This window comes from Spea bombifrons, chromosome 4 (assembly GCF_027358695.1).
Source record: "Spea bombifrons isolate aSpeBom1 chromosome 4, aSpeBom1.2.pri, whole genome shotgun sequence".
NCBI classification, from domain to species: domain Eukaryota; kingdom Metazoa; phylum Chordata; class Amphibia; order Anura; family Pelobatidae; genus Spea; species Spea bombifrons.
In genome coordinates this window covers 29,753,787-29,773,480 of record NC_071090.1, presented here as the reverse complement: position 1 = coordinate 29,773,480, position 19,694 = coordinate 29,753,787, and the positions used below count along the sequence as shown (strand labels likewise).

The window sequence follows — 19,694 nt, the reverse complement described above, 5'->3', positions numbered from 1 at the left end:
AACGACCTCACGGCCAAACATACCGCGCATACAGGTTTACAGGCTTTACAGTGCGGGTCACACTCGGCAAATAGCCCTTCTGAGACAACCAGTTTGTCCCAGCTCTCTCCCTGTAGACAGATGACATCAGAAGCCACGTGAGCAGACCAAAGCCACTGCAGCACCGGTCTACCAGAGCACTAGGAGGGGGAGAAGAAGCCGGGAGCATCTGGTGCAGCACGATTACCGTGAGTGGCTTTTATATATAAAGGATTCATAGCCAGGATATTATATATATATATATATATATATATATATATATATATATATATATATATATATATATATATATATATATATATATATATATATATATATATATATATATATATATATAGTATATTGTATTTAAATAACATGTAATTGGTAGGTACACCGTTTCTATGCCCAATTACTATTCTGTATGTAAGTACCTAGACCCTGTGGGCCAAACAGCTGGATGATCCACATAATATAAAAAAAATTGCCTTTTTTAATATGCTGCAGATTCCACATCTGAGTGTAAAGAGTCACGCGTTCTTCCAAGGGGTTCTTGGCTCCAGCTTGTGTTGAGTGCTGCAGTGTACATTGCGGGGCGAAACGCGTGATTCTTATACCCCTATAGATGTAAGAAATGCTGCAAATGTTTGGCGATGTATTTTACTCCAAATGAAATGGTATTCCTAATAATAGAGAATGTGAGTGTCACCCATTCATCTATCACCCATCCTTCTATCATCCATCCATCCATTCATTCATCCATCCATTCATCCAGCGTCATCTAGATCTCAAGGTGAAATACTACGTTGATACAGAGACTGCTTATGGAAACCACATGCCACTGAGCTTGTTTAAAAATCAATGCGGAATTGTACTATTGGTTTTTTTGTGGTGCATAAGCAGTGCTATTTATGAAGTATTCACGTTACAAGCCTGGGAAACAGCCCTGTGGAATGCATTTTAAAGGGTTGTTATGGCAACCTCTCTGCTCAAATTACTGGAGGCTAACTGCATAATCCTAACGTGGCATATAGACACACTAGGTTGCTATTGCATCATAGTATGAGTGTCCATGTTTTTGTCTTGATGTTTAAATGATGAGCTGTTACATCTATTTAATAATAAAACTAAACATATAGTATCTATTGTGTTGGCCCAAAATGCATTACCATCACTGGTGTGATATGATACAATTAACAAGTGTGTTGTTTCAGTATATTTAAAACATTTGGATGTGTTTGCTGACATACATGTAAATATCACATGCCTGTGACCCCAGCACAAAAGGGGCATATCAGTAAAACCTTTTAATTGGTTGCTATGGCAATAAGATCACTTTTTAAACTATGCACCATAATCACTTATTATAGGTCACCCAAATTTTCTTTGCTGCAGAAATCGGAATCTGATCACCTGATTATCTGATCACCTGATTATATAATATATAAATAGTCCGGATAGAGCTCCCAAGGAGCTCTTTCTATAAATAATTTTCCTTTATGCACCAAACAGAATTTAACATATACCGTGAGATGAGTTGATAAATGTAATTATTAAAAAACAATAATTATTGCGTGACACCTTTTTTGCTAGCGATTTCACATAATATGAAAATAGCCCAAGGCTTATTCATTCATATTGCTGAGGTTGTATAGGATAGTTGTATAGGTTGTCCACATCCCTACCTAGAATTCATATATAGGTTATTCATGGAGTTGGAAGCCTGGCCCTATGGGAAGGGTGAGTAGGTCTTTTTTAAAACAAGAGGGTCCTGAGAATTTTTTTTTTTTTTTTTTTAAGTGGGTTTTTTTTAAAAACCCTGTGGAATCCCTTAGAATGGGGACCATTTTTTCTTCCCACACGAAGAGCGCCTTTGGGGGATTGATATGGTTAGCTATGTGGAGATTGGGACCTAGGCAAGCCAAAGTGCTGTTAGCGCCTGCGCAGACACAGCTACTCCATTCACCAAACCCCTGGCAGCGGTGACAACTTACCCTACTCGCTAATGAAATCAACCACCTGTAAATACCTCTGTACAAACAAAGCTTAGGGACAGTGACCACAGGATCACTCTGTGTTTGCCAGATCCACATTATGTGAGAAAGGAGACCCCACAAATGTTTAGATGAGTTGCTAATTTTAATTGCATTTACCAATTTTTGGGTGTATTACGTTTTTTTGTTTTTTTTGCGATAGACTCAAAAATAATGAATGAACAAATTATGAATCATTGTGTTTCATTTACTTTCAATGCCTAATCAGCTAGCGCGGCAAAATGTTAACTTTGACTTTCAGATGTTATCCCGTGCTATTACGCAAGTGCAATGTTTAACTAATAGCAAGTAATCCTTGGAATGTACTGTATTGCATGTCGCTAAAGGATTGTTTCTCTGTGTTAGAAAAAAATGTGCTTGTCAGCACATTAGCTGTAAAAAAAAAAATTGCTTTGTAGCTTGTCTGCTGTTTCACAATAAGCTCTGCTTGGGTTTGCACACTTAGGCTAAAGTAGGAATAACTAAATGGTAGATCATTCTTAGATAGGTTAGAAGTAACTGAGTTTGCCGTCAGTGCCCAAAATTATGGTGCCTTAGGTGGCTTTCCACCGAAAGACCAGCCATGTCACGTTCAAGATCTACTATTTCAAGTACCAATTGTTAGTAAATATTATATGTTATTGTTTTTAAACTCCTTTCTGCAAAACCTAATTGATGGGCCTGTGCTAGTGATTTTATTTTTGCTAGTTGACATGTATGCTTTGTATTTTATTGTGTTTCAAATGATTCTACATTCTGTTATATATATTGGAAATGTTCTCCACCTTTTTTTTTCTTTTTTCACAAGAAAATGGTTTCTGTTGCCTAGATACACCGTAACATGGAGTTCCATACATCTGAATGCTAAAAATAGATTTCTATGGTATAAACCACCTCATTTTCACATTTTTCCTTGAAATGAAATTAAAAAAAAAAAATAAATACAGTTAAATCGGATGCCACATCAACCATTTCTCCAGATATGAATAATGTCTAGTATTTAACAGATAGCTGATCAAGTGGGGTTTGGGTTATTTACGATGTATTAGCAAGGTTTATAGGCCTTTATCTTTTATGAAAAAAGTCTCATATTTCAATAAATATTGGGGAGATTACTTTTTATGCAACAGCATGAAAAAGTATGAATTCCATGTGTGATTTCATCAAAATGTTCACTGTTATCTAACAGTAGGTTTTGGTAGAAGAGCCAATAACCTTCAGTGCCAAAAATATGCAATGATCCAGAAAATCTGGGTGGCAGATGCTCTTTCACAAAATTGCATGTAAAAGGATTTACATAATGTCACGAGGATCTCATTTCTCCTGACAACACTTCCTTTATATAGCCAAAGACTTACTGCCTTATAACACCCATGACTGTTAGTATGCTTAGAGGGTTTTCCTGAAAATGAAATGGTTACAGGCATTCTGATGCGGAGAAGCAGGAGTAGGCTGATTCCTCTAACAGACTATGCTGACACAGGTGACTACACAACATTAAAATCCATGGCCTTTTACCGCATGGAAATTGGTGTATATGCTACTGTGTTTCAGTAGCGGCAGCCAGGAGAGGAGAGGAGATAAATGAAGCAGAAGTCTAGTTTTCCAATGACTAAAGAATGCTTGCACCAATGTTCATGGAGCAAAAAGGATTGATGTCCACACAAAATGGTCTCCAATATGCGTTTAACATGAAAATCTGCACCTTTAATTTCATAGCAGATTTTTTTTTTTTTTTTAAAGCCATCAGTGTAGGTTAAAAACAGCCATTTACAAATAAAAATTGTCTGGTCTCTGATTGACAACCTCGTAATGTTCCCCAGATACATATAATTCACAAATCTAATCAATTTAAATAGAAACCACTTTATGAAGTGTCCATTTTGATACTGCATTAATTCCCAGTAAATTAAAATGCAGTTGTTGATGAAATCTGTAATAACCACAGTGTCCTGGCACTGATAGCACAACCAGCTCATTAGCGACAAGAAGCGATTTATCATTGGAGTGACTTTACTCCGATTAATGGATGGAGTTTATTGTAAAAGTTCTGCGCTAGTACAAATGTTTTTACCGCAGACTAAAAACTGACAGGCAAAAGCAGTTAACTGTGAAATACTTGATTTGGAACTACAAGAAAAATAAAGATGTAGACAATGTAGTTTACTATGGTAATGTGCTGACAATGTAAATTAAAATAGCTACAGTTTGAAGATTGAATAATTTAGTAACTATGTAACAAACATACCCTATATGGACAAAACGTATTGGGACACCTGACCATTACTCCAACAGGGACTTTGATGGCAAAGCATTCTAAATACATAGACATTAATATGTAGTTGCCCCCATCCCCTTGCAGCTACACACACTTCCAGTCTCCTGGGAAGGCTTTCCACAAGATTGTGGAGTGTTCCTGTGAAATGTTTGCCCATTCATCCAGTAGAACATTTGTGAGGTCAGGCTCTGATATTGGACGATAAGGCCTGGCTCACAATCTCCGTTCCAGTTCATCCCAAAGGTGTTCAATAGGGTTGAGGTCAGGGCTCTCTGCGGGCGGTAGATACAGCAGAGAACCATAGAAGTCCAGTTCACATTAAGCCCCCCATGTGACTAACAATTCCACTCAGATTTATCGCCAACCTTCTTCTTCACCAAGTGCCATGCCTCATGCAACTGGATGTCTGCATGATTTCAAGACCTCAATCACAAAATGGAACTTATGTCCGTTCCCTCAAGCACTAACATCCATTTGACACCAGTTATGGGACCATCATCCATACCAGGTATGGTGGTGTTTCCATTTACTCAGACCTCTCATTTACCACCATATCTACCTAGAGCTTAAAAACATTGTTCGTAGGAAACGCAAGATGCAACTAAAACTTTTATTCATGCAATCATTATTTTCCGTGTTGACTGCTGCAGCTCAGTCCTTACAGTCCATAGTTACCATCTACCCATGACTCTACCAGCACCTCTCCCCTCTGTCAATAATGTCACTGGCTTTCATTTCAGCATTCAATTTAAAATCCTGACTCTTGGTTACAAAATTCTTTGTGGCTGTTCCTTTGCTTACATCTCACTTATCTACAAATACAAAACTACCCAATCCCTCCGCTCGTATAATGATCTTCACTTTTCTTTTGCTCTGGTCTTTTCCTCTCTTGGTTGTATACACATTTTTCAAGGGCTGCCTATCCTATGAAATGCCGCACCCTAGCTTACCACACTCTGCCTTTGTTGCTAGTCTACAAAAAATCCCTTAAACCCTCTTCTAGCCTCTTCAACTCCCCACCTACCACTCCCTTACATTTACTAGTCTCTTTCCTGCTTGTGGGTGCCCCCCACACCCCCTTAATCTTTAGCCAGTCTGTACATTTAATAATATAATTTATTTAAACAATGTTTGTACTGACATACAGTTGTGTTGCTGGTCTTCCTCAAACATTTGCACCTTCACCTCTTTTATAATATACGCACGCATCCTCCTAGATTGCAAGCTTATTTGAGTAGGGACTTCCTCACCATTCTGTAACTGTTGTACAGTGCTGTAGAATATGATGATGCTAAATAATTATTTTGTTTATGGTATATAACTGGCATTGAATCCAGCGCCCTTAGTTCCTTCGCCTTAGGACCCTTGCCAAACAATCATCTCTCTTAGATATAACCCGTTTCAAAATAGTCAAGTGCGACCTGACACTACATGTCATAAAAGTTTCCAGTCCCATTTCTATAAATTCCTGTTGTTACACAATAGTTCACCTTCTCTTTTCCATAAATATAATATAAAGAAGCCTATCTTTTCGAAGCCCTGTCCAGGGAACATGGTCTTAAATAAATCTGTAATTTAAATATTTTGGTAGTCTGACTTAGAATACCAACATTTCAATGACGTTAAATAGATAAGCAAGTCTCTGAAAAATATCTAAAGTAAATTGTAATCCAAATTTGTAATATGTTGTATTTCTTTTAGTAATAAGATGGAAAATATTTTACTGTCTTGGTTGTCCTTATCCGTCTTATTTCTATAAGGAGTCTAAGACACACACATATTGTAGAATTCACACAGAAACAAATCAGTTCTTTGTTGCCTTGTGGTACCACACCTGTTTTGTTTGTTTTTTGTACCCGTTGAGCTATCGGAGATAAATTTCACCACGCATCTGTTTTCTGTTATCTCTAAAGCACATCTTTCGGCACTCACTTCCCAGCTTTATCAGACAGCAGCAGGCAGTGGCCAAAGCTACTGAGACTATGCATCCTTAAACAGTCCTTGGACTCCGTTAAGATAGCGACCCTGCAATACAATGTAATTTCGTAGTGCCTTGATGAGATGGATGAGTCTTTCCGAGGCAGTTCACTATTCCAGTCTGTATGTTTAGTTTACATTTTTCCCCTAGACATAAATAAAATGCGCAGCGTTTTTTAATTTCTTACGGTAAGTCATCAGCTACCAGCGACAGCGGCTTTACTAGTAATTGTAGCTCTCTAATGATATTGATGTTAATCCATGGACAGTTTGTTCTGGCAGCCATATACGGAACGAGAAGAGCAGAAGTGAAAAATATTAATCTGATATGCAGGTTTTTGTCATGCTTGTGGGTAGAGCTGAAACAACGAATCGATAAAATCGATAATAATCGATAACGGAAATCATCGATAACGATTTCCGTTATCGATTAATCGAGTGATCAATTCGTTGTTGGAGCACTCGGCTCCTTTTACTTACCTCCGCGAGCGTTCCCCGCTTCTGCTACACGCTCTGCAGTCTCCGCCTTCTTTTAGCTACGTGACGGATGTGACGCGTTCCGGAGGTAAGTATTCTTCATGTCTATGTGCACGGATCGCACAGAGCCACTCGCACAGAGCGAATCGCTCTGTGCGAATGGAGCCACTCGCACAGAGCGGTTCGCTCTGTGCGAGTGGCTCCACTCGCACAGAGCGGTTCGCTCTGTGCGAGTGGCTCCACTCGCACAGAGCGGTTCGCTCTGTGCGAGTGGCTCCATTCGCACAGAGCGGTTCGCTCTGTGCGAGTGGCTCCATTCGCACAGAGCGGTTCGCTCTGTGCGAGTGGCTCCATTCGCACAGAGCGGTTCGCTCTGTGCGAGTGGCTCCATTCGCACAGAGCGGTTCGTGAGTGTGGGTGCAGGGCAGAGTGGGGGTGGGGGTGCAGGGCAGAGTGGGGGTGGGGGTGCAGGGCAGAGTGGGGGTGGGGGGTGCAGGGCAGAGTGGGGGTGGGGGGTGCAGGGCAGGAGACTGGGTGCAGGGCAGAGTGGGGGTGGGGATGCAGGGTGTGAGTGTGGGTGCAGAGCAGAGTGGGAGACTGGGTGCAGGGCAGAGTGGGGGTGGGGATGCAGGGCAGGGTGTGAGTGTGGGTGCAGGGCAGAGTGGGTGCAGGGCAGAGTGTGAGTGTGGGGGCAGGGCAGAATGTGGGGGCAGGGCTGGGTGCAGGGCAGAGTTAGAGACTGGGTGCAGGGGCACAGTGCAAAGTGCTGGGTGCAAAGTGCCAGTGCTGGGTGCAAAGTGCCAGGGCTGGGTGCAAAGTGCTGGGTGCAAAGTGCCAGGGCTGGGTGCAAAGTGCCAGGGCTGGGGCAAAGTGCTGGGTGCAAAGTGCTGGGTGCAAAGTGCCAGGGCTGGGTGCAAAGTGCTGGGTGCAAAGTGCTGGGTGCAAAGTGCAAAGTGCTGGGGCAAAGTTTCTTGAACAGTAATAGTCCACCTCTTTTCAGAATGTTTGGGGTTATTTTGTTTCATAAATATTGTGTTTGGGTTCTTGTACTTTGAAAATATTGTTTTTTATTACATCATAACAAAATAAGAATGTTAATGTAAATTTTAAGTTGTTTTTTAACATCCAGTTCATTAAATTCTTTTAAATAAACGAAAAATTTGCATATTGTTTTTTTTTATCCGATTAATCGATTAATCGAAAAAATAATCGGCCAACTAATCGATTATTAAAATAATCGTTAGTTGCAGCCCTACTTGTGGGTGAACATAGATAAAACTAGATTACCCGCTTATTCCATGTGTCCTTTCTCCCTCTGAACAGCTTTTGAAAATGTCTGGTGAATTATCTTCAAATATTAACATTAAGGAACCACGCTGGGATCAGAGCTCCTTTGTGGGAAGAGCCAAACATTTCTTCACAGTGACTGATCCAAGGAACATCCTTCTGTCGAATGATCAGCTGGAGCATGCCCGGAATATTGTACACAACTACAGGTATAATCAGTTAGCGTTACGCGTAATCCTTGGCATCTAAGTTAATATTGGGAGAAATCACAGCAATAGTCTTTAGTTCTTCAAACCTATGCAGAAGAACGTTTGTTAAGAAACTTTTATGGCAGCAACAAATTGGTGCCTACTTTTGGGTAACAAGGTGATGGAAGTGAAAATGATTCTACAGCCATCGTATAGACTTTAACGCATATGCTATGTGCGTAGTCCCTTCACATTTATGCAGTGTCCCCCTTTTCCCCACCCTTCATCTCTTTGGCTGCCAATCCACTCCAGCACTTGCTAGTAGGGCTGAAACAACTAATCGATAAAATCGATAATAATCGATAATGAAAATCGTTGTCAACGAATTTCATCATCGATTAATCGGATCGATTTTTATCGATTATAAAAAGAGGGTTTTTTTCAGATCAAATGCTCTGAAAAACTCCTCTCCTTATATAATCCGACCTCAAACAGAGATCGGATTATAACACCGGAATCCAGATCCCCCGCTACGCTGCAGGAGACCTGGATTCCCCTCACTGTCGGCCGGTCTCTCACTTCCGTCTCTCTCCCCCTCCCATCTGCCTCCTCCCCCCTCCCATACATCACTCTGCCTCTCTACCCGGCACCGTTACTGAAGGCACTTTCCCTGCAGCTTCATAGAAGCCTCAGTGTAAGTGAAGGGCAGTAACAGAGTCTGTCTGTGCGATCCAGACTCCCACCGGCTGACAGAGAATCATCCACTCTGGCTCCTCCCCCTCTCATACGCCACTCTGCCTCTCTACCCGGCTCCCTGGTGTCTTGTCAGAAACGGAGGTTCACAGGAGGCAGAGTGTAATATGGGAGGGGGGAGGAGGCAAAGTGATGTATGGGAGGGGGAGGAGCCAACGTGATGTATGGGAGGAGGCAGAGTGAAGTATGGGAGGGGGAGGAGCCAGAGTGGTGTATGGGAGGAGGCAGAGTGGAGTATGGGAGGGGGAGGAGCCAGAGTGGTATATGGGAGGGGGAGGAGGCAAAGTGATGTATGGGGGGGAGGAGCCAGAGTGGAGTATGGGAGGGGGAGGAGCCAGAGTGGTGTATGGGAGGGGAGGAGCCAGAGTGGTGTATGGGAGGGGGAGGAGCCAGAGTGGTGTATGGGTGAGTTATAGTGGTGTATGGGGGGTATTATGAATTTTTAGGGCATATAGGGGGTATAAGGCATATGGATATTAGGCATATCAGGGGGGCATAAACATATCTGGGGGTAAAAGGTATATCAGGGGGCTCAGTGGCATATAGGGGGTATAAGACATCGATATTAGGCATATCAGGGGGGCATAAAACAAATCTGGGAGTAAAAGGTATATCAGGGGGCTCAGTTGCATATCACTGGCATATAAGGAGTATAAGGCATATCAGGGGCACAGTGGCATATCAGGGGGCACAGTGGAATCTGGCATATAAGAGGTATAAGGCATATATGGGGGCAGAGTGGCAAGCTGGGGGTCAGATGTGCATAACTGGGGGCAGTTTGGTAAATAAAAAAATTTAAACAAGGCTTTTTTCTCAGTTTTTATTAAATATGAAAAATAGTTAACATATGAATTAATATTTACTAATAACTTTGTATTAAAACCTAGTTTGAGAAACACTGTGTTTGGGTTCTTGTAGCTTTTATTATTATGTCAGTAAAATAAGAAGGTGAATAGAGAGAGGCCATTGCAATAAAGAGCTGAAAGTGTAAATTGTACGTTTTTTATTGCAATTTTTCTTCAATTTAAAATAATGTATTTTTTTATCCGATTAATCGAAAAAATAATCGGCCAACTAATCGATTATTAAAATAATCGTTAGTTGCAGCCCTACTTGCTAGGAATAAATTCATGAGGTGGGGCACTAATCTTCCACTATTGATTTGAATAGGAGATCTTTCCTACAACTAATTGGCTTCAAAATGTTGGACCACAGAGGGGATGTTGCACTACAGCTCTGCTGCTAGTGCAAGTACTTTACTTTGTGCAGGATTAATGCATGCATATCTAAGTATGCATTGTTTGTTGAATCACGCGTGGCACACTGAAGTGTCCATTGAACACATTTATAGAATAACCAATGGCTTAAATTTCAGCTTGACTTTTTAAATTAAAATTCTCTTAAACTGTAATAGTAATTAGCCGAGAAATATAAGTGCCTGGGTTAAGACAGTGTCTGCCGTGTGCTGCTGTATGTTTCTGTGTTACTCCCTTGGTTTACCAGGGTTCATCAACAACACACTGTGAGCAAGGTCAAGTGTGAGAGCTAACTTTGTTATCAAAGTGCAAACAGTGAAAAAAAACATGTTTGTCACATTTACAAGTTGATCTTGTTACTAGTGGTAGACGGGATGCCAGCATTTAAAGGGAATATGCCACTAGAGCTTTACAATAAAATCTAGACCAGAAAACCACTTACTTTATGAGATGTAATTGGTTCTTTTATTTGATGTTTAACAGATTTTACATATATGAATGTGCCACAACCAGGTGTAGCCAGATCATCTTACAAAGCGTGTTATGTGATATTTTTGGATAAATAGAGGCAATTCTCACATCTTTGTGGCTTTTGGCTGGGGATTAATTGCCAAGGATTTTTAAACGGATAGAAAACCAATCTGGAGGTGACACGTAACCCATTTAGAGATAGTCTTGTTTCTTCACTTATATTTTGCCTGTCCCAACTATTTCTTGATGCATAAAACCTTAGAACTGCTAAGGCCAACCTCATAATGTCACTCTCCACCCAAGACAGGGCATTGTGACTCCAGGGCTGACCGAAGATGAGCTCTGGAGGGCAAAGTATGTGTATGATTCAGCCTTTCACCCCGATACTGGTGAGAAAATGGTATTAATTGGAAGAATGTCTGCTCAGGTGCCAATGAACATGACCATCACTGGCTGCATGATGACTTTTTACAGGTAAGAGGAAACCAGACATAAACTCTAAAACCTTCACAATGATTGAATGATTAAACCCATGAGAAACTGGGTGCATCAGTGTAATGTGTGAAAGATAAAGGTTGTGCAGTTTCTGTAGTGTCTTAATCCCCCTAGACCACCTAATAGAATGTCAACACAAGCAGAGACCTCTTAACCTACTGTACCAGTATGTCTTATGGTTATTAATGTTGTTGTTAATTTTAATGTTACTGTAAAACTTGAATTTCCCCCTATTGCAAAAGCACTACAGAACCTGTTGGCACTTGAAAAATAAACTTGAATGTAATGGTGTTATGAGTTTAGAAAGCCACATTTTATTTTTGTAAATATTGTTAATTGGCATGCGCTCTCTTAGCTTTTTTTCATGTTTCTAGTGCTAGAGTTGGAAGTTACAAGGTAAACCGAATTTTGATGTTAAATGCTTTTCTTCTGTATTTAGGACAACGCCAGCTGTGGTCTTTTGGCAGTGGATTAACCAGTCTTTTAATGCCATTGTTAACTACACGAACAGGAGCGGTGATGCTCCCATCACTGTAAGGTAGGATTCTCTTGTACGCTGATGTGACTGTGTGCCAGTAGCCCTGGCTTCTGTGGCTGCATTTTATTGCCAATGTGGACTTGGATTCTTGCCGTTTAGAGCAATGAACCGAATGACCTTGTGTCAGAATTGTAGCAAACTGGAAAGATTACGGCCAGGTTTCAGTTTTGTAAATTGCTTCTTGTAAATCCTATATAATCCATTTTTTGTCAGATATCATCCACTTGAATAGCTTGACACAAACATCTACAGACTCTGCAAATTGGAAATGTAGTCTCTTCAAAAGCACTGGTTTAGTCTTTTAGCAAAACATAATAGTAAAGGGGCTGCTTTCTCTACACTAATATGCTAAAATAAATGATCTGATTTCTTATAAATGGTGCTATGTATAAACTGTGGGTAAATGTGTACTTTAGCGCGATGTTCTTTTGTTTTCCAGCCCCGTAGCATTGATAAGAGATATTTTTAGCTAATCCCACCTCCATTTCGTTTTGTGAATAAAAATTGATCACTGCTTTCCTAATAATTACTGTTAACTGCTTAAATTAAGTCAAAGTACACCATGTACCAGTAATACTCTATAAGGCACACATACCACAAGAGTGTATGAATACTTCAGAACAGAACTGTGCGTATATATTCACCCGTGCTGCTGCTTAGTATCTATTTAATAGGGTTTTTTAGAGAGGTGGCAAAGTATATTATGAAGGCATAATTAATAAAGAATTAGTTTGTGTTGGATGTCTAGGTAAAACAAAACACGAACAACCAGGTGTTATAAACAGATGAGCCTTTTTTTTATTAAATTGGTTATGTATGAAATATGAGTCTGTGTACTTTTCTATTATATAGAATTACAGTTTGTGGCCTTACATGTCAATTGTGTATCGGGTATGAAGCTTATGACACAAGATGGCTATATTGATTACTATAAGGGTGGGTGTATTTTGCCAACTGACTGTAGGTCCATGACGATGTATGTGGATTCCTGTTTATGTTGTTGCATAACTTCTAAAATCTACTAAATCTACCCCTTCCTCTCATTTTTAATAACGCATTTTTTTTTATTAACATAGCCTTACAGCACATTTGCAAACACTTGTACCTCTTGTTGTTTTAGCCAACTGGGAACAGCTTATGTTTCTGCCACCACAGGTGCTGTTGCAACAGCTTTAGGACTTAACGCACTAACCAAGGTATTTTCATATGTTTTGTACTTATTTGGCGTTCTAATGACCAGAATTCACTAATATCCATTTCACCCATGTTCCGTTTAATGCCTAATATGCAGCAGGTAAACTGTAATCTGAACACCCTTGGAGAGACAGAACTTCAGTCAACAGGAAATTTCACTATAAATGGGTAAAATAATGGATATCCAAGACAATACACACCAAAAAAAACAAACGATCTTGATGTTCATCTATGATAACTGTTTTCAGCCTGAGAACTTATAAGGTCATATTAACGAAAGTTAGTTTCCAGCAAGAAAGCTCTATACAATGCGCAAATCGGTAGTTGAGGGGACAAACCAATGCCATTTCTGGGGTTGGACCTTTATGTATAATGAAGTCAAGGAGTTGAAACAAAGCTCTGCTGTGAACTTTAGTGAATAGACCCAGAAGTGTTTTGTTTCTGCATGTATGATTTACTTATTCAGTGTTGTTCTTGAATAGTGCTACATCAGTTATTTATACTTTGTTTCAAAACACCTAATGAAGGGTCACAAACTGATATTGTTCTTAACTTTTTTACATTTGGTTGTATTTGCATAAACAACTGTGTAATCTTTTGTAGCAAGTGAATGTTATGATGCCTTGATTATAAGTTTGTTAGAATCAAATTCAAATGTTTTGAAATACATGATTTAAAAAAATAAAAAAAAATATACACTATATATATATATATATATATATATATATATATGGAGGGGCAAAGTCTTTCTAATTTGAAATAATGAGAGTTGTAAATAATACAAAAGTAATATATAGCTTGGCACTCATTGGAGCAAAAATTGGTGCCCTGCCCCCCTCACCAGTCCAAAAAGCTTTGTGATCCCTGGCTGGGTACCTTAATAAGATTACCTCTTTGATGCCTCTGGGCAATCTTTGCCTAGTAAATAACCTCTTTTGTGAAGTTGGTAATCAGACTTTTAGACCACTCTTTATCTAGCCTTTTAACCATCAGAGGCAAATGTATTCCTAAACTAAGTGCATGAGAGGAAGAGCACCGATCTTTGCTAGTTTGCTAGTGTCCCTGCACTGATTGGAGTGCCAGTGTATGTTAGATCCCAAAGCTACGCAGGCTGGTATATTTGGAATGTTGGACCACCTGATATCAGCTCCCATCCCCACACCTCAAAAATGTCCTAAATCCTGAACGTAACAAACTGGGTATGAAAAAATATTGACCATTATTGAATGGGATTGCATAGCCTAGAAGTAAAAGTAGAGAATAGAACACAAGTATAAATGTTAAGACTCACTTTCTTCTGTTTCCTTTGCCTCTGTTTAGCATGTTTCGCCTCTAATAGGAAGATTTGTTCCCTTTGCTGCTGTTGCTGCTGCTAACTGTATCAATATACCATTGATGAGACAACGGTAATTCTTGTCACTTCCTACATTTACATAATTTACTCTCTTTGTGGTTTTTAGTAGGGAGCATTAGGGTGATACCTGTGATTGTGTGTATTAAATACTTAAGTTGGCAACATTGATAGTTGTATACTAAGTTTGCCTGCAGAGAATTTGATATTTCTACCCTCTGCCACATAACCGTACGGTTGTGTCGTTTTAGCTAACATGCATAATAACAGAAAAATATATATGGGAATCCATCTCCTTTTGCTCATACGATTGAACAATTTTTGCAAGATCGGTCAGGAAGTAAAAAGCACAAAGGAAATGTCTTCTCTTCCATTTAGCTACAAATACCTCATGTATATGTATTTTTTTAATGGTAGGAAATGTTTATATATATGTATAAAATGTATAATCTGTTGTGCACAATTATTTTGCACAGTTGTCTAATAATAAAAGATATTTCCTTTCTTAAAGGGAATTGAAATGTGGTATTCCTGTGACAGATGAGAATGGAGTCCGAATTGGAGAATCCCCTAATGCTGCTAAACAGGCTATTACTCAGGTGGTCATCTCTAGGATCCTTATGGCTGCTCCTGGCATGGGTTTGTATTTATTATTATTATTTATATAATAATTATATAATTTATGTGGCATAGCTAAACAGATTTATATTCTGAATTATGCAAATACTACAGAATGCCTTGCACATTAACACAGAACACTGACACATTCAGTTACACAAACAGAAAGTGTTAGATAAAAAGCTTTTCATTTATATTGCTAGCAAAAAAAGTAATTTTTGGACACTAGATCCTGAAAACCCAATTTCTGCCTCTGTTGGAGTTGCATTGTAGGATGTGTATCAGGTTTTCACATTTCCTCTTTCGCTTCTCCTCGATGTCCTTATTACTAGCTCAGAAAATAAAAAAAGTTACTGCTGGTGTCATGATAACCTTTGGAATGTGGTTTCTATCACACAATACTCTTTTTTGTTTATATATATCATGTGAAACAGCACATAAATGGAGTTGATGAATGTGCACATAAAATATTTTTATATACCTGTAATTAAGGTGTGTTTAATACTGTAACATTTTGTAAGTCAACAAACTACCTTTTTTTCTAGCTATCCCTCCCTTTATAATGAACACTTTGGAAAAGAAAGCATTTTTAAAGGTAAGCTGGATAACCCTTCTGAAAATTCACTTGTTAAGCAAAACCATTGTATCATTGATATTGTGAAGTAGCAGATGCATGCAGTACGCACCGACTAGATACGTGTAAGAGACAAATGAAAAATAAACACTTTAGGGGACTTCATCATGCCGACTCTAAAGAACTGAATTAGGTTTCCAGAACATGATGGAATTCAGGTAAGTTTAGGTGTCTGATCGCTGAATGTGCATTATAGAGATATTCTATCATGAAGCTGAAATTACTTACAGTGAGGCTTTTCTCAGGAGCTGAAATCACATTGGCCTCAGCAAGTTGGTCGTAAGAAACAGATTCAACACAGGTTGGGTTTTTGATATGCTGATGCTCTCTACCATACTCAGCATCATTTTGTAGATTGTTGGGGGGTAAAATGTTTTCAGTTAAAATATATATTTGACTTTCACTGTGCTTTTTTTTTTATTGAATATTGTACTAACGTTTAGACTAGTGTTAGACCATTACACATAGTATATTTATTTTTTCTTTCATGAAGCGTTTCCCATGGATGAGTGCCCCTATACAAGTTGGATTAGTTGGATTCTGGTGAGTGTTCCTTGTTGTCTTTTATTTACTAATTGTTATTATGTTTGCATTGTGAGAAGCGTGTACCTAGCGTGCCAGTAACATCTTAGATATTTAACACTCTATGTGCCTGAGGTGCTTTACAGATCATCTTTGAACTGTGAATTATGCACCATGAGTGATGCAACAAAATGATTTCCCCCCTGTCATGGCATAAATTGCCATAATAAGTAACACTAGCAGATGTGTGTTGCAGTGCACTTAGCTTTAGCAATTTGTAAAGATGCAGTTATTCCATACTTTATTAAAGTTTAGGGTGAGTGGAACAAATCTGGCAAACTGTTTTACTCTCCCAGTCACTTTTGAAATCCGAACATGGTTTCATTGAAGATCCGCTCAGTTATTACCAGGCATCGGGCTAGTGATATCATTCATTCAGTATCTGATCTCAATTCCTAAAACAATAATAGAAGGAGATGACACTGGACATGAGGCCATTCTACTTGTTTCAGGCAGGCCCATTAAGGATGATTTTACTTAATCCTCATAACTATTTACATAATGTTTCATTCTATATATTAAACTGAAATCATATGCCTTCATCCTATAGCATAGTGTATAAAAATGAAGGTGTAAAAATCAAGTTAATCTAGTGTTAACCTTTAGGCAATTATGCCATCCATTTCAAAGTGCTGCAAGGGTCCTATAAACCTACTGTAACCTATGTAAGGGGGGGGCAGCTGTGATGGAACCCCTGTTATTGCAGTCCTGGTGATGAGACCACTTTTGAAATATTGAACTAAAATCCTTTTATATACATAACCCCTAGTATTAGTATTAGCTACAATAATGTGGAAAACCTGAGGGTTCCTTGTTGTGACTAGAAAATTGTATGGGATCATTGATTTCTTGTATTTTTTTTCAGCTTGATATTTGCAACACCTTTATGCTGTGCATTATTTCCACAAAAAAGGTATGTATAGTATTATTGGTATAATTGGATCATGCAGAATCCCAGATTCATTGAATCCCAGATTCACTTAATGGCACAGTTTTTTTAAAACAGGAAAAAATGGTATGGCACATAGAGGAATGCATACCTCCAATCCATCTGAATGTTACAGTAGAGGATTATTATAGCTCACTCTGAAAACGGAATGTTTCTGAATGGCATCAGGGTCCAGAACTTGACTGATCTTTATTTCAAAACCCCCACTGTTCATATGCCATCTTCCCTTAATGCAGTAGGCATTTCCACTTTAAAAATACTCATTATTTAAGTAACAACCCTACTTTCAGAGTACCTTTTAGTTCTGTTTCTCAATGCTGAGTAATGGAAAGAAACTGCATTTCTTAAACTGGTTCATGAGATTATTTTCCTATTGAATTTGCATTTTGTTAAATTACTGAACCCAGTTTTTTAACGTCTGCCTTATGACCAGTATTATTGCCAGTATCTAGTGTTAAATCCTTTCCTTAGTCTCAAAGGTTATTCCCGACATGTTAATTAATAATCTTTTGTGTCTACTCAGCTCAATGTCAGTGACCCGCTTGGAGCCTGAACTGCAAGCACATATTAAAGAAAACTGCCCTGGCTTGGAACGAGTCTACTTCAACAAAGGATTATAATTACACAGCCATCTAAGCAGACAATACGTTCTCAGTGATGTGTGTGACTATAATATTCTAGAGAAAAAAAAGAAGCAAGTCCTCAGCCCTTTTAATGATTAAAAAAGATACCTATTTGTTTTACATACATCAATTGGATATTTTTCTTATTGTTTTTAAGTGGTCATAACATTTATTGTACGACTTGAAACTCCATTTCGACCTCACATTTTTTATTATTTTTTATTTTATTTTTACAGAATTCAAATAAATAGGTCTCTTTGGGGCCAAATAGCTTAGTTGTTTATTTTTGACATTTACATTCTTTGTTCTATGTTATTGTGCCTAATTTTTGAGAAATGGGGAACTATTGCAATATCTTCAGATTACCTAATGCATTCCAGAGGATAGTTGGAATTTCTTAAAAGCACAGTGAAGGTTGTAAGTAAATCATCAGCTAAACATCCATGTCGTGAATACCTAGTGCGTGTCCTTAATTACTCAAACCTGCTATTTTTGATGGGGTTTTTTCCCTACCATTGTAGTATGAAGATATATGTAACGGTTTTAACTAGGGTAATGTTTTGCAAACATGTCACATAGATAGCTTTGGAACTTAGTATTGCATAACTACTTATATCCAGATTGTGAAACATACTGAAAAATAGCTATCCAGGGTTACACTTACTAAAAACTGTTTAGATAATCTATATGCCTTAATGAGGCTTAGAACAGACGTTAGTAAAAGTGAAAGTGTATTTAGCAAATATATTTACCCAATTCACCACACTAAGTTGGTTAATATAACGTTTGACAAAACAAGCTTGTAGTACAGGTCCCAACTGAAACTCTGACACTCTACCTGTTCATTAATTTTCCAATATATTGGTGTGCATATCTTTGCTCAAATATATGATATATGAAGCGTCACACAGAAAAATACATTAGAAATTCCTGCCAGCTGTCTGGTCGGATTAAGTGCATTTCACACACTGGTCCCCCTCAACACTTGCACAACACTGGTTATGTTATGGAGCAGTTCTGGTACAAGGGCGGTGAAAGCTATAACATTTCCTTGGTTGCTATTGTAGAACCTTGTGTTGAAATTGACTAACCACCAGTTAGATAAGATGGCATTAGTGGATAGCAGAACCAGAGTAAATCGTATACATTTTAGACTGAGCTTTAGAGTATGTCTGAAAGCAGAAAAAAAACTAGTGCCATCTAGCCAGATGGTAAGCCAATGCACACTAATTGGGCAAGTTAATAAATACAATTAGCAGTTCTTACAAAATAGCAGAGATGTCGTCAGCAGCTTAAAGTTTGCTCATGTTCCCTTGTAGAGATGCTAGTCACTTAAATGATTCCAAGTGATTTGAATCACAAATCGCTGCTGGAACAATGTTTCATGTAGAAGCACACTGAATATGTATTCTTTAATGTTGTTTTAAATATATTCCTCTACGAAAATATACAGACCTCACCCTTCTGGGGTGATTCTGCATGGGGAGCACACAGAGTTGGCTCTGGAGTACATAGGTAGTATACCCTATTCAATTTACAACCATGCTACAATCCCATGTAGGTAGCCAATTCTACCCTCACACACACAATTATTTTTTCTTTTTTGCAAACCTGCATAATATTTCAAGGATATCACTCCAAATCAATGATGAATTTAAGTGACATTAAAAGTGTATTAAAATATATAGTTATGACATTAGACAAATTATTTTGTTGTATTTATTATATTTAAATGGTACATTAACCCCTTAAGCACAATGGGCGGTCCCTAAACCCATTGAAAACAATGCATTTTGAGCCCGTACAAAAAAATTAAGGGGTTAATATAGACAAAAAAGGTAACTTGAAGGGATCAAACCTATTTTTATTAAAACGTTATATTCCCATATCTTTATATGTATGTATACATATATATATATTTCCATCAGTTTAACTTAGTATACAATGCTTCCAAATGTCCGATTACATTGTG

At 38.5% G+C, this 19,694-nt stretch overlaps 1 protein-coding gene across 1 annotated transcript; it reads left to right on the top strand.

Annotated features, from left to right (window-relative positions):
- The first annotated feature begins 209 nt into the window (after positions 1-209).
- On the top strand, positions 210-17,997 carry SFXN1 (sideroflexin 1). The gene is made up of 11 exons (XM_053463628.1): positions 210-227; positions 8,107-8,279; positions 11,042-11,212; positions 11,673-11,771; positions 12,892-12,967; positions 14,286-14,371; positions 14,828-14,955; positions 15,480-15,529; positions 16,062-16,111; positions 17,016-17,063; positions 17,623-17,997. The coding sequence occupies exons 2-11, from the start codon at positions 8,116-8,118 to the stop codon at positions 17,717-17,719; spliced, it is 969 nt and encodes a 322-aa protein (XP_053319603.1). The 5' UTR covers positions 210-227; positions 8,107-8,115; the 3' UTR covers positions 17,720-17,997.
- The last annotated feature ends 1,697 nt before the right edge of the window (positions 17,998-19,694 follow it).